General features: G+C 43.2%; 1 protein-coding gene across 31 annotated transcripts in view; it reads right to left on the bottom strand.

Moving 5' to 3' along the window:
• Mllt10 (MLLT10, histone lysine methyltransferase DOT1L cofactor) overlaps nt 1-15,300 on the bottom strand; it is a 127,828-nt gene that overhangs the window by 18,203 nt on the left and 94,325 nt on the right. For all 31 annotated transcript variants that reach the window (XM_039095942.2, XM_063276642.1, XM_063276654.1 and 28 more), the window contains 1 exon segment: nt 5,852-6,030. In XM_039095942.2, coding sequence (XP_038951870.2) covers nt 5,852-6,030 — 179 coding nt within the window.

Raw genomic sequence — 15,300 nt, 5'->3', positions numbered from 1 at the left:
TGGGGCTGGAGAGATGGCTCAGTGGTTAAGAGCACTGACTGCTCTTCCAGAGGTCCTGAGTTCAATTCCCAGCAACCACGTGGTGGCTCGCAACCATCTGTAATGGGATCCAATGCCCTCTTCTGGTGTGTCTGAAGACAGCGATGGTGTACTCATATATAATAAATAAATCTTAAAAAAAAAAAAAAAAAAAAAAAACCTTAAGATCAAAACTCTACCTCTGGTTTAATCGAGCTATTAGCAAATTATCTTTTCTATTTTAAGGTTCAGCTGTAAGCACAGATGTGTTTGAGATGAGCTCTGGCAAATGGTGAGTAAACAGACCCCAGGCTCCCTGTAAAGTGGTTTGCTCTACAGGAGGGAGAGCTCCTCCCGGGCAACCAGCAGGCTCAGAGTTCAATCGCCAGGACCCACATGGAGGAAAGCGAGAACCAAGTCCCACAAGTTATCTTCTGTATGCGTGCTGTGGTACACACACAGAAGAACAGGTACTCAGGCCACTGACACATGACGCAATAAAAAGAAAAATGGAAAATACAAGGTCTAATAAATTATTTAAGAGCTATATTATATAAAAGGTACACTATTTTCTCCTCAAAATTGTAAATGAACATGAAGAAGTGGATCTCATAAGTACATGGAGGTATGAGCCCACTTGGGAGGTGGACGCAGGGCCACCAACTTAGCAACCTGTGCCAAAAAGCAAATACATGAGGCTCTACTTCATAAAAAGGGAAAAAGGAAAATTAGCGGTAAATGGTGTGACTCCCTGTGAAATTTTCATCCTTAGGAGTAAATGCATAATTTAAAGGTAGACTTGAAACTTTATAGTCCTATCCTACAGGACAAGTTAGGACCAACAGTGCTTTAACTCGTATGTTAGTCAACATGGTGGCCAAACAATTCAAGCAAGCTCTACAATGTAGTAGGAGCCACTTCTGCAAGGGTCTAGCACGGGCACACTATTTTAAAATGTATTCTTCCAGCTGGGCAGTGGCTGTGCTTGTCTTTAATCCCAACACTCAGGAGGCAGAGACGAGTAGATCCATGAGTTCAAAACCAGCCTGGTCTACAGGACAGTCAGGCCTACAGACAAACCCTGTTTAGAAAAATAAAACAAAAATATATTCTTCTTAAATTTTGTCAAGACTGTTTTGTGGGTTGCTGGGAGAGATGGCTTAGTGGTTAAAAGCAGTAGCCCTCTTTTGGCAAGCACCAGGTTTCCACATGGTACAGACACCAATGGGCAAACACCAATACACATAAAAATAAGTGACTTCCTGAAAGACGACTTGACTTTATTACCATTTCCAATGCATACACACACTTGCTTTCTGTCTGTGAGCTGGGAATGAAACGCAGGAGGTCACAGGTGAGGCAGGTATCCTACCTGACATGTGTGAGTTACACCCCAGGTCCCTACCTCGTGCACACACACTTTAAAGGAAAAACATTTCATCAACCCTGTATCTGCTGCCAGCTCAGCTCCCGGCAAGCCACTAACCGTCTCTATCCTCAAATTCTGTGTCCACTTACAAAACGGGGCTGATGCTACACTCCCTCTCTTACCACAATGCTACAGGAATATGGTTAGTACTCAGAACGGGCCAACAAAGGTGCCTCAACAGGGATACAGGCTTTAGCTTGTCATTTTTAAAATTAACTTTTGTTGCAGCCATGATGGTCCGACTGGTGAGGCACCTGGTAACAAGCACAGTGGTCTCCCTTTAATCTCTGAAACATGCAGGCTGGGAAAGAACAGACTCCAAGTGTCCTCTGACTATTAACACAAGCTGTCCATGTGCACACACACACACACACACACACAAACTTGAAACATAAAGCTTTTAAAAACAAACTATGAACTATTGTGATTTCTGGTTTTGCATGAACTTGGATAAGATAAATTGTCAATTATATACTGATGCTAATTTGGGCAAATTTCCAAGAGTAAAAACAATTAAAAATGTTAGATAGCACAAAGGCTCTGCTCTAACCAGTACTTCACCCACAGACTCTATTGTAAGACAGTGACACTACTGGGTGAAGGGTCCATCTGTGATCTCAACACAAGCAACAAATACAAGGCTGTAAGTACAAGGTAAGGATTGAAATGTTTCATAATTCATATTAAAACTATGTTATATTAAAATAATATACATTAACATTAAGAATACATGTTTGACCAGAGAGGGTTTCTCTTTCTGCTGCAGGAGATCTGAATGGACACTAGGCAGAGACTGGGTCAAGCCCATGTGCTCTTCACAAGGACCCGCACTGCACACGTCAAACAAGCTCCCAGCACACTCCACTCCTCAGCCAGCCTCCGCCAGGGACGCTCTAACGCCCAGGAGTGGGGAGATAAGAGCCAGCATGAGCAGCTCTCCGGTCCCTTGAGTAGGCACTGCAGACGCTGTGAGGTTCCCTTGCATCATCCTCCACTACTCAATGCCCCAGACGGTTCCCGAACTGTTACAGGCTCAATGTATTCCAAGCCACTGCTTAGGCTAAGCCGAGATGAACCACAACAGTCTCTAAAACATAGGAGGGGACGAAAGTGCAGTTAAACCACTGCTGAGCACTTCGCTGGACAGAGCACTGGGCAGAACAACCAATTCTGAACAGGTCTCTTAGTGAGTTAATATCTAATCCATGTTACCACTTATCTTTTAAGGAGAAAATAGTAGAATTTAAAGGGCAATATGAAAAGTTAATGGTACTCCTAAAATAATTTATTTATGTCCTTTACATGTGATCAAATCAGAACACACCAATGTCACATAATATTTTACCCTCTGTAAGAGTACAGACCTACATGTACGACTACTGTATTCCTGACAGCCTATGTACCGAGTATTTATACTGATTATTGGTGAAAGAGAAATTATTTTAAAAACAAGTACAATGTATCAAATAAGCTGAGGTTTGATACAAAAAAAAAAAATCAAATTGAGTTTGTTTTGTTTTGTTTTGTTTTTAACCATTTCTCCTTCCTGCACACAATTCTACAGGTCTGTTTCTAACTAAAAGCCCAGATCAAACCAACTACTCTGCATCTCTAACCTGTCCTGACTTCTGCCTCCTTCATCACCTCCCTGGGTGATGATTTCTAAGGCATCAAAAGTAAGTGTTGAATTCGCTGACACTGCGGGTCAGAAAGAGTAAGGATGGCTCCGGGCTTCTGTTCTAGCTCCAACCAGGTTCCTGAAGCTTCTGACTTCACTCAAGTATGCAGGGAAGGACTGGTTAACATTACTATATTTCTATTCTCTGTGCACATTTTAAAGTATCTGTCCGGAGGGGAGAGAGGGACGGAGGGGGTGACACGCATGTGCCTGGGTGTGTGTGTGGGGGGGGGGGGGGTCCTCCTTTCCTTTAGGTAGTGCTGGTGAGTGGACCCTGGCCCTTGCACATGCTAGGTCCTTACACAGTTTCTAATAGCTGGGACATGACATCTAGAGTCGTATTTTAAATACCGGTAACGTTCACTATCCACCTTTTAACATTGCTTTGTTTTAAAAGACCAAAGAGTAAGTAACTACCTACATCAACACACTGTCCATGAAGTGGACTTAAGGCTTAAACACTACCATGAAGTGGAGGAGACATGATGAGTCTGCAGTTCTCATAATGCAGTCAAAATGGTTTCTTACTTTTCCTTTACAGACTGCTTATAACATTTCACATTCAACACCACTATTAGTGTCTCAGGCATCTACACTGAAGGAGATCTGCCTCAGCTCACCTTAGAGGTCAGTGTACCTCAGCTGCCTGGAGACTGATGGTTGCTACAGCAGCAGATAAGCCAGACTAAATAGGCTTCCGCTTCAAGGCAGAATGCATTTACCACTAGGTAGAAACGCATGCTGCTCTCAGCAAGTACTATGGGAATCAAACTGCGTTTGTATGTGCGTGCGTGCGTGCGTAAGGTCTGTGTACATGCAGGGATTCCTTACACCGCGTGAATTTCTTTCTCACTCCCATTTCCCCATGCAGCTCTCCCTCCCTGATACAGACACTGACCACACACACCAACACAATGGATAAGGAATGAGGCTCTGCTTAATTCAGCCTGTAACTAACAGCAATGATTAAAACAGAGCTTTACAGAAGCAGAAGATGACGTGCACACTGAAAATGAAAAGTGAGACCTGGTCTAAGCTCTCCTCTGACTAAACTGAACTGCTTGTGACATGGCACTCACACGCTCTAACCCAGCATGACTTCACTCCCCTGCTTCTCTAGTCACGTAGCCTGAAGGAAGACCCTCTAAAGTCACAGGAGAGCCTCACTCATTCCCCAGTCAGATTCCGTGTCCACAGACGGCAGGACACGTTGCACCACTGACGCTCTGCACTGAACGGCTGCTCGTTCTCCTATCTGGACGACATCATTCATAAACACACATCACACTACTCTAACACTGTATTCTGATGATAAAACACCAAGAAAATGCACATGGATTCTGTAGTCCCACATACTAGAAACTAGGCTAAAGTTTGTACTGATTCAGCTTAGAATTCAGCAAGAGCCAGAGCTAGGGCTCACGCAGACGAGTTCTCTAAGCGTGCACAGCCGTCTGCGCACATACATCAAAGACAAACACACACATCCACTCACACAAATAAATAATTCAGTGAGTGTGTGTGTGTGTGTGTGTGTGTGTGTGTGTGTGAGAGAGAGAGAGAGAGAGAGAGAGAGAGAGAGAGAGAGATTTAGAACTCTCAAACTATATTGCCATTGGAGGTGTCTGTTTATATGGCGTTCCAAAACACTTAACTGTCTTATTAATACAATACAACCGTGGACTGGAGAAATGGCTCAGTGGTTAAGAGCACGGCTGCTCTTCCAGAGGTCCTGAGTTCAACTCCCAGCAACCACATGGTGGCTCACAACCATCTGTAGTGGGACCAGATGCCCTCTTCTGGTGTGTCTGAAGACAGCTACAGTGTACTCACATGCATGAAATAAAATAAAAACAAGTCTATGGTTTTTCCTCTTTATCTCTTGTCTTTGCAACATTCCTATTGCCAGGCCTGCCAGAACTGACCAGTGTCCATTACTGAGGAGTCTAAAAAGCAGGCCACAAATGCAAGGCCTAATTAGCCCAAAGAATAAGTTCAAAGAACCCTGGGCAACTCAGCTGAGACCCCAAATTAAAATAATTAAAAAAGAAAAGGAAAACCAAGGGCTGGGTGAGATACAGACAGTGGTAGAGCACTGGCTCGTACAGTAAAGCAATGTATTTAAGAACTGAAAATAATATACAGATCCCATAAACAAGGTTGCGTATTGAGCTACAGACCAGATTGTGACAGGAAGCAGAGAAAAGTGATCAAATGTTTATTAGTGAACATTTGTCTCCCACAAGAAAAAAAGAAAAAAGAAAAACTTGCATGTATGAAAGCATTTAAAAGTGGATTATTTTTAAGAGAATATAATATTTGGGGATATCCTTCCTATTATCATTTTACTCTATGTACGATGGGTGAGTGCGTGCGCACGAGTGCTGAGGCCAACAGAGGACAGGACAATCGGCCCCTGGAGCTGGAGGCACGGGTGCTTGGGAGCCAGCAGAACTCGGGCTGTCCACAAGAACAGAGCCACTGAGCCACTGAGCCGCTCCTCCAGCCTGCGCCATGTCCTCTCCTGCAGCCTCTCCTACGTTAATTAAAATAACTTACACCGAAGATTTTCAAATACTATTTTGCAACTTCAAATGGTCTTTTAAAAAAGAGAGAGAATAGCCCACAAAAGCCCTAAACTGACTCCTACTTTCTCCTACATTTTCTGAATTTTTGTGGGAGAGAAGCTCTTGCATAGCTAAGGCTGGCTCTGAGCTATGACATACCTGAGTTGTAGCAGCAGCGGGGGTTACAGATGACGCAGCCGAGGGGGAGAGAGCTCCCACCTGTTGCAAATGCCCAGACGACTGCTGAGGTATATGAGAGCTGGAGACGGGAGTGCTCGATCCTGAGCCAGACACCACGTTTGGGAAGGAAACGGCTACATCATTGCTGTTATAAATACCTGCAACCAAAGAAATTTTATTTAAGTATCTCATAATTTAGCAGTCAAATTGGTCAGACAAGATTTCTCCTTGATCCCTTCCCTACTAATAAATTTTAATTAGTGTTTAAAACTATGTTAGAAGAAACTACCACTAACTTTTCATAAGATATTTGTCTAAAGAACCTATTTCACGTCTCACAGAGCAAGTGTTTTTGGTAAACAAGAACAGTTTTAAGCACTGTCAGCATTTCTAACAACAACACGAGGTTTCCATTCGGCAGAATGAAGCAGCTGACAGCCATGGCTTTAAAACTCGGTAAGCCTTTCAAAACGCTTAGAGCCCTAGAAATCATGACTGAGAAGCAATAAAATGGAAAGAAAACTTGTTCTAGAAAGACTACAATGTACAAAATACTCTACAACAAGACTAATTTTGAATCCACTAATAAAAGACCTTCACACATAACAGCTGCAAAAGCAGAGGTGGCTTCTACTGAGAACCGGAGCAGGACTGCCTCAAGTGACAGCCTGGAAGACAGGGGAGCAGCCGATTCTCAATTCTGAAAACACGGGGGACAAGAAAATGAGGACAACTTGATGAAAACCTTTGCTCACTGTTGTATCAGGTAAAGCCGTAAGGAAAAAGGGGATGAGGATGTAGATGTTACTCTATCCACAAGAGCAAGGAAGAGAAGCGGGAGAACAAACTAACAGTTACTGGGCACCGCCGCCCCATGTATTCTGGGAAAGAAACAACAGAAGTGTGAAAAGCCTTATGTTAGGTGTGAGCATGAGAAGCTCAGCACAGATCACTAACACCCTCATTTAAAACACAAACGTAGCCCACGCAATGGGGCTGACAACTGGGCAGTGGAGCCCTTAAAGGCCTCCTCCAGCCGTGCGCGCGCGCGCACGCACGCACACGCACACACACACACACACACACACGGGGGGGGGGGGGGGGGGGGGGGCGGTGACGGGACACCTGACCCTAGCAAGGAAGGAGTTGGTAAGGCTCCTGGTACAGAGTAAAAGGCCAAAGTGACAGTCTCTCCAGTGTCTCAGTAAGTATCCAAACTGAAAAACCTGTTTTAACCATGAAAGGAAGAAAGGAGGAAATGGAGGGAAAGGAGGGGGGTGTCAAGAAAACACCCACTCTATACTTCTAGAAGGTAATAATAATTAGAAGTTATATCAGCTTATGAGTGGGGTTTATTTTAAAGAACATAAATATTGATTCATGCTGATAAAAATCATGTACAACCTTCTTCAAATAGAAAGACGGAGAACTAGGACACTTTAAAGGCTCTACACCTAGAATTTAGATTTTTGTATCATTTCTGAATCACCAGTTTCTAGAGAAAAAAACTGGTGTATTCATCCTGCAAATATCTGAGAAGTCACTGTTTCCCAGACATTATTCTAAACCTTGGGTAGCACTGTGTAACACATATGGTCTCTGCTTTCAAGAAACTTGGCAGAAATGAGGACTACATGAGACTGTGGTGGGTAGGGCGGGTGAATCACACAGCCCTGGGTCACAGTTGGGGATGCAAGGGATTCCCTGGGATGAGCCGGTGTCCAAGAGCACTCACTACACAACAGAGGGACAGTGTGCGGGAAGCAAAGGTGCAGGCAGCACCTCCAGACCTGTGCAAGGCAACTGTGCAAGAGGACGGGTACCAACCCAACAGCAATGGAAGGTAACTGTTCCACTGGACACAGGAGGAAGTCACTAGCGGTTTACCCAGGCAGACTGTTGTAGGAATCGTGTAAAACACAATTCACTGGCAGCAATGAAGAGCTCACACAGTGCTGCTGATGAACAAGAAGAGAATCAAGGCAACAGGGCTGGGCAAACATTACAAAGTTCTTGGCACTTAGTCACTATTACACCTGGAAAAAAAAGGGACACAGTCCTCAATAATTCTTTGTTGTGGTTTGCCCTGGAGTTATCTGTATTTTGGTGCTAATTCCACTGCCCCAAGGACAGCTGCCTAGTCATGTACTCAGGACTCAGGTGACTTCACCAGAACCTTCTCCCCATTTAATTTGTAAAATACAAGTGAGGGGCAGGTACAGGATAGAAGGAGGCCTGTCGCTGGAGGAGAAGGAAGGATGGGCTGGAGAGAAGTTTGAAGGAAGAGGAGGAGACAGGAAGAGACAGGAGGGAGAGGGAGAGAAGCCATGGCAGGTGACATTAAGATTCCGCTCTGTGTATTTACAGGTTGTAATTAATGTTCTTAAGGGATGGATGGTACTGGGCTTTGTATGTTTAGGTGAGCAATTATATCTTACCAATTGGGTCAAAGGTTATTGTGTTGTGCGGTCTTTCATGTGTAGATTTAAGTCTAGTGGAGTGTGGGGCGGCTGGTCTGGGCCACCACGGAGTTGGGATGTGTGTTTCTGGCATGGAAACCTGCCTTGGGAACTAGATGGGTAGAGAGACTGCTGTCAGGCTCAGAGAGAGGCCTTCGGCAGTGTGATATGGGATGGAGCAGAGTGGGTGAGACGCTTTGCTGGCTGAGAATTAAGAGATCCAGCAGATATCTTGGGGCACTATGGTGCAGGACCTAGTAGGGGATAAAAGACAGCCATACTTTTTTAATTTTTTATATTTTACAACAACAATTCTTAAGCACAAGTAAGCAGGGTGAAAGAAGCCTGAAGCGGTAACGGCAAGGGAAAGGGCATTTGGTCTCTATTACAGCTAACTGATTTACAAATAAACAAAGATAAAGCAGGGACACCTCACCCCAGCCAGAACAGTGTCACCAACACAACAAATGACAACAAATTATGGCGAGGATGTGGGAAAAGAGGATGCTTACGTATTGGTGATGGAAAGGTAATCTTGTGTTATTATGGAAATCGCTGTAGAGATTTCTAAAATAAACTAAGAAAACAACCATGTGACCCAACCTTTGGAATTCTATTACGGTAACAGGACTCTAAGTCAGCAAACCATAGAGAGATACTTGATCAGCTATGCTCCGAGCTGCTCCATCCAAAAAGCCATGAAAAGGAATGAGCCTAGACACCCATCACCAAATGAATGGGTAAAGAAAATGTGGTGCCTATCCACTAGGGTTGATTCCGGGAGTGGGGTTCACTGCGTGTCCTAGAACTCAGTCTTTAGACTCGATGGCTTCGAACTCAGAGATCCACCTCCTTTCCCTCCAGGGTGCTGGGGATAAAGGTGTGTACCACCACTGCCCAGCAACACAGACTTTTTTTTTAAGATTTATTTTATTTATGTGAGTACACTGTAGCTGTCCTCAGACACACCAGAAGAGGGCACCAGATCCCATTACAGATGGTTGTGAGCCACCATGTGGTTGCTGGGATTTGAACTCAGGACCTCTGGAAGAGCAGTCAGTGCTCTTAACCGCTGAGCCATCTCTCCAGCCCCACAAAAACATTTTTTTAGAGCCATAAAGAAAAGGGAAATCAAGAATATAGAAAAATTGACGTAACTGTGTATCATAACATTAAATGAAATAAGCTAAACTTAGAAATGCTGCATATTTCCTCTTATGGGGAACTTAGATTTAAAGTGAGAGAGAGAGAGACAGACAGATAGACAGACAGACAGACACAGACTGTGTGTATGTCTATGTGTGTGTGTGTGCCTGCATGTTCGCATGCAAACACACACATGTATTAAAAAAAAAAAAAAAAAAGATGGGGGGTCGGGGATTTAGCTCAGTGGTAGAGCACTTGCCTAGCAAGCGCAAGGCCCTGGGTTCGGTCCCCAGCTCTGAAAAAAAAGAAAAGGAAAAAAAAAAAAAAAAGATGGGAATTAAGTAAGAAACAAGCTTAATCAGAACTAGTAGAAACCATTTCTTGTTACAAGTCTGAGTTACAAGACAATTATCATGGCCTTGTAGATTCCTGTAGGCATACCACACCTACACAATCTAGACATGGCGGGTGAATCTTCACCCTCACCCTCACCCTCACCAGCAGGAGAGCAGCAGCTAACTCATTGTTACACATGCCTGACAACTTGAGCTCAATCCCCAAAATCTATCAGAGAAGAATGAGAAAGCTGACTCCACAAACGTGTATTCTGACCTTCATTCACATCTATGCTGGTGACATCTGCATGCACGGACAAACAAACGGCAAGGTTAAGTAGCTCTAAAAGCCACCATGGGAACACCTGAGAGCCCTAAGACACAGTAAGTGATCTTGTGGGATCTAAGGCTGAGCCTCTGCTCGCCTGTGCTTTGCATTACAGTTTTAAGTAGTGACTGTAGAAAAGCACCATTTTGTTCAGAAAACTAAACTTTAGGTTGTATTTAAAACAGGACACTGGGTACAGTAGTGGTGCACACATTTAATCAGCCTGAGGGAGGCAGAGACAGGGGATTCTCTGAGTTCAAGGTCAGCCTGCTCTACATTGTGAGGTCCAAGACAGCCAGAATTATATACAAAGAAACTGTCTTCAGGATTAAAAAAAAAAAAAAAAAAAAAAAAACAAACAACAAAGAAAAACAAAAACAAAAGCAAACAAAAAAAACAACATAGAATCTATCAAAAGTAGATGATAAGTTCTGAAATACTAACAAATCTGGCTAACTACAGACAGGATGTTTCTACTTTAACCCAAAGTATCACTCACTGTGTGGCTCACTCATGGTCATCCATCTTGCCCCTACAATACAGCACGGTTTCCCATACTTCATGAAGGCAATGGTCAAAACCAAAGAACAAAAACTAGAGCACTGACGGGGCTGGGGATTTAGCTCAGCGGCAGAGCGCTTGCCTAGGAAGCGCAAGGCCCTGGGTTCAGTCCCCAGCTCCGAAAAAAAGAACAAAAAAAAAAAAAAAAAAAACCAGAGCACCTAGGGATGTCTCAGATCAAGGGAAGAGGTCTGCAGAAAGAACCTGGTGGAGTATTTTACTGAAAGGAGAGACATACAAAAATAACAAAACAAAACACTGAAAACAGAGATCTTCTCCAAGCAACCCCAAAAGAGAGGGTCAAACACATCTACCAATGGTCATTTAAGGCCAGAATAAAAAGTCACTGAAGTGTAACAACAAACATGGAACGACAGCTAACACATAACACACTTAGAGACGTGGAGAGGAACCATCAGTAAAGCGGCTGCCATACAAACACAAAAACTTGAGTCCAATCCCCAGAACCCACGTAAAGACCAGGTACCATGGAGCTCCAACAGGAGGGCAGTGGACATGAGCAGCCAAAGGCCTGCTGGCCAGTCTAGCCAAAAACAGGGTGTAAAGAGACAGCAGACACCCAACATTAGGCATAAATGTTCATACGCATGCACGCACACACAAGAAAATATGACATAAAAGTTTAGTCATGTTAGACAGAACACAAACAGCACTTTAGCAAAAGGAATATTTATTTATATACAAAGATGACTGAGAAAAAGGTGTGTGTGTGTGTGTGTGTGTGTGTGTGTGTGTGTTTACGCGCGTTTGTGTGCAGGGGTCAAAGAAGGTTAAAAGAAGGTGTCAGATTCCTCAGAACCCAAGTGACAGACGGTTGTGAGCTGCCATGTCAGTGCTGGGAACTGAGCGCAAGGCCTCTGCGGGAGCCACGTGCCTAATAAGACAATGCTGAATGTGGAGTGTTCCCTTTTAGTCAACAAATGTTAGCTTTCTACAACACAATATGTAAAACAGCAGAAAGAACTTGGCCTTGCTATGATCACAGCAAGCATTTATAATCTAGTAAAGCTAGGCACGGTGGTCTGTGCCTACAGTCCCACAATTAGGAGGCAGAAGTGAGGATTGTAAATCCAAGACGATGGAAGCTGTGGAGTGACACTGCCTCCAACCTGGGGAGATGAGGGCGAGAGGAAAATAAAGAAACACTACGCAAAACTTTAAAGGAAGGGTTCAATGCCTGCCACCACACCTTGCCTTTTACTTAAGTACCAGGGATCTGACTGAGGTCCAGCATACACTTTACCAAGTGCCTTGGCCCTAACAGCTTACAAGTTCTGTCGGTGAAAGCACAGCACACACAGTATCCAAGCTCAGACCTCAAGTGCATACTGAGAGCCAAACAGCGCATGCTCTTTTTAAGGACAAGCTTCTGGCTGAGATAAAAACTGAGAGAGTCTGTCTGATGCTCTCCGGTATATGATCATAATCAAAATTACTCAAGTGTTCTGGGTCTCCATATTATTAAACAAAAAGCTATCTTAATTTGACAATGCCCATTTAAAGGTTTTAGCAATGTCACCTCATATTATGGTTCAACAAATGGTAGCTACAGCCATTTTAGCATTTAAAGTACTAATTTAAAATTTCTAGGTTAAGTAAGTAATAATATAATCTTCTCATCCACCTGCCCTTGCCATAATATGAAGCCAAAATTACCATCCAACCGTATGCAACAATAATCACAGAAGTAGAATCCTGAGAGGCAAAGCTGTGGTGAATAAAGACCTTCGGTCTTCAAGGCTCATGGTTTGCTATTGCATTGGGATGTATGGTTTGGATATTGCATTGGGATGTATGGTTTGGATAGTGCATTGGGATGTATGGTTTGGATACTGCATTGGGATGTATGGTTTTGCTATTGCATTGGGATGTTTACAGAGATGACCCAGGCCAAGTGCAATCTACTAATCCTGCTTTGGGGCCCTTTGTGAACTCAGGTTGTGTTATAAATACCACAAAATATTCCTTTCACGGCCCCAAAACGTAAAGGAAGACACTGATTTTCACTCACAGCCTGACATAAACACTTGGTAAGACCTTCTAAATCTTCTCTATCTACTCTTTTTATTTAAGAAGGAAAAAATGGTGGGGAGCTGGAGAGGTGGCTTAGACTAGACCCAGGTTCAATTCCCAACACAAACTTAATGGCTCTCAACTACCCAAAACTCCAGTTCCAGATAATCTGATGCCTTCTTTTAACTTCTGCAGGCACCAGGAATCCATATGTTGCATATATGTACATGCAAGAACACATAAAACCAACACTCAGCAAGAGCAAGTGCTCTCAGCTACAAGGCCATCCATCCCTCTGTCCCTCCACCACCAAGATCTCTAACATCATTCTCTTTCCATTCTGTACAAGGTTTACAGCTATGATCCAAATCAACCTACATTCATTGAGTCCAATGAACTGAATCCTACAACGCACATGGTCCAGGAAAGTTCTCTCAAGTTCAGAAGAGACAGAAATGACAATGCAAAAAGAGAGTGGATGGCAGTGACTACTGATCCACAAACTCTTATCTACCCAGTCACTCTCCTGCCCCACCATCCATCTAGCTAATACACAGTAACTACTAAGAAACACACAATGAGATGGAAACAGAAATAAAACTGGGAGCAAGAAAACCAAGATAAAACTGCGTTCACCAGAAATATACAGTTAAATTACAAAGACAAGCGTACAAATAAAAAAAAATTCATTCCATAATAACTAGGACAAACAAGCAAAAGGTATTTTAACAAGAGCAAAAAAAATTAGATATTCTGCTGTGGTGGTTTAAATGTGCTTGGCCCAGGGAGTGGCACTGGGGAGGTGGGGCAAGACTTAGATGCCTGGAAGACCATCTTCTGCTGCCTTCATCGTAAGATGTAGAGCTCTCCGCTCCTTCTACAGTACCATGCCTGCCAGGACACTGCCATGCTTAGTGCTACTGATGAGAGTGGACTGAACCTCCGAATGTGTAAGCCAGCCCCAGTTAAATGTTGTCCCTTATAAGAGCTGCCTTGGTCATGGTGTGTCCTCACATTAACAGACATCTGCTACACTTGCATATATCATCAGAGGCTTCTTGATGCAAAGAGAGGCAGAGACCCACAGTCTGGGGTGGTCTCTGCCTATGTTACCTGCCTTTAATACCCATCCCCCTTCCCTCCTGTGGGCTTCTTCTTCCAGCCTCAATGATGGCACAGGCACCTGTTCTCACTGCAACTTTAATATGCCAGCTACAATTCTCTTTTTCTGCACGAATGCACTTGTTGTATGTACTAAATACCAGTGAATTCATGTTCCTTTCCCTCCAGAAACGGCTACTTAATTCACTGACAACTCTAAGTTTGTGGTTTTTGGTTTTTTGGAGGAGGCTGGTAGGAGGTTGGCTGACTTTCACATTCCTCTTTGAGTCCCCATAATATCTGGCTATACCATTAACAAAATTCTATTTGGTTTCTGTCTCGGTATTAAGTTTTTTCAATTCTTAAGTGCAATGACCAAAAGAACCTTCCTAGATAACAAGTGTACTATGTTTTTTCAAAAAAAAAAAAAAGCCAACTACTTTTGTATTTATTGATTTAAAAGCTAATTTTTCTTATGTTCTGAATCAAATATCAGTTATTACTTAACACCTTGCACAGTCTGACTAGTTTTATGTCAGTTTGACTAAAGATAAGAGTCATCTGGGAAGGAAAACCCTCAATTGAGGAAATGTCCCTCTGGGTCAGCACAGCCCCTGGGTTAGCACTCCTAGGTGCTATAGAAAACAGGCTGAGCAAGCAGGAGGAGCAAGCCAATAAGAAGGGCTCTTACATGGTTTTTGCATTTGTGTCTTGAATGCCTGCCCTTACTTTTCTGGAAGATACCTTGGCATCTGACAGTTATAAGCTGAAATAAATCATTTCCTCCCAAAGTTGCCTTTTGCTATGGTGTTTTCTCAAAGCAGCAAGAAAGTGACTGACACGTCCCACCCGAGTGGGACGGGACTGCGTGTGCTAAATGTGTACGGAAACTGGATGACGTCTGCTCATCTGTACCAAACAGCAAACTGCTCTCAGCAGGCAGGACAAAGGCTATGTCCCCAGCACTGTGTATCCTTCACTCTGAACTCTTCCCTATTACAGATCATGAATCTTCACGAGGTTTCTTCAAAATGCTACTAATAAAAACGTATCCCATGTTTAAATTGTATCCCACCAAAGCAGGATGCATTTATTCTATATACACCCCCCAAGCATAATAATCTTATATGAAGAGAACTTAATGTATATTTATTTATCAAATAGAGGAGACAGACCTCAGTCCTGAAGAAAAAGGTTCTGTATTTTACAGATTCTTGTACTGAGAATAAGTGTTCTCTATGTGAAAACTAAGGATTTCAGATACTGATACCACTCTCTAAATCACAACAATTGTTTTGACTCCCCACCAAGAAGAATGTAAGCCAAGAATTGATGATTTAAGAGTATTATATGCCTTACAACATCTGATCCTGTCTTCTCGTAACACATATGCAGAAGGCATCATAAAGAAGGAAACAGAGGTAATGAAAACACAGCCAGACGCACAGCCCCCATCTATAATCC

The sequence above is a fragment of the Rattus norvegicus genome, chromosome 17 (assembly GCF_036323735.1).
Source record: "Rattus norvegicus strain BN/NHsdMcwi chromosome 17, GRCr8, whole genome shotgun sequence".
Taxonomy (NCBI): domain Eukaryota; kingdom Metazoa; phylum Chordata; class Mammalia; order Rodentia; family Muridae; genus Rattus; species Rattus norvegicus.
Note: the sequence above shows the minus strand (reverse complement) of the source record. Positions and strands in the feature narration are given on the sequence as shown.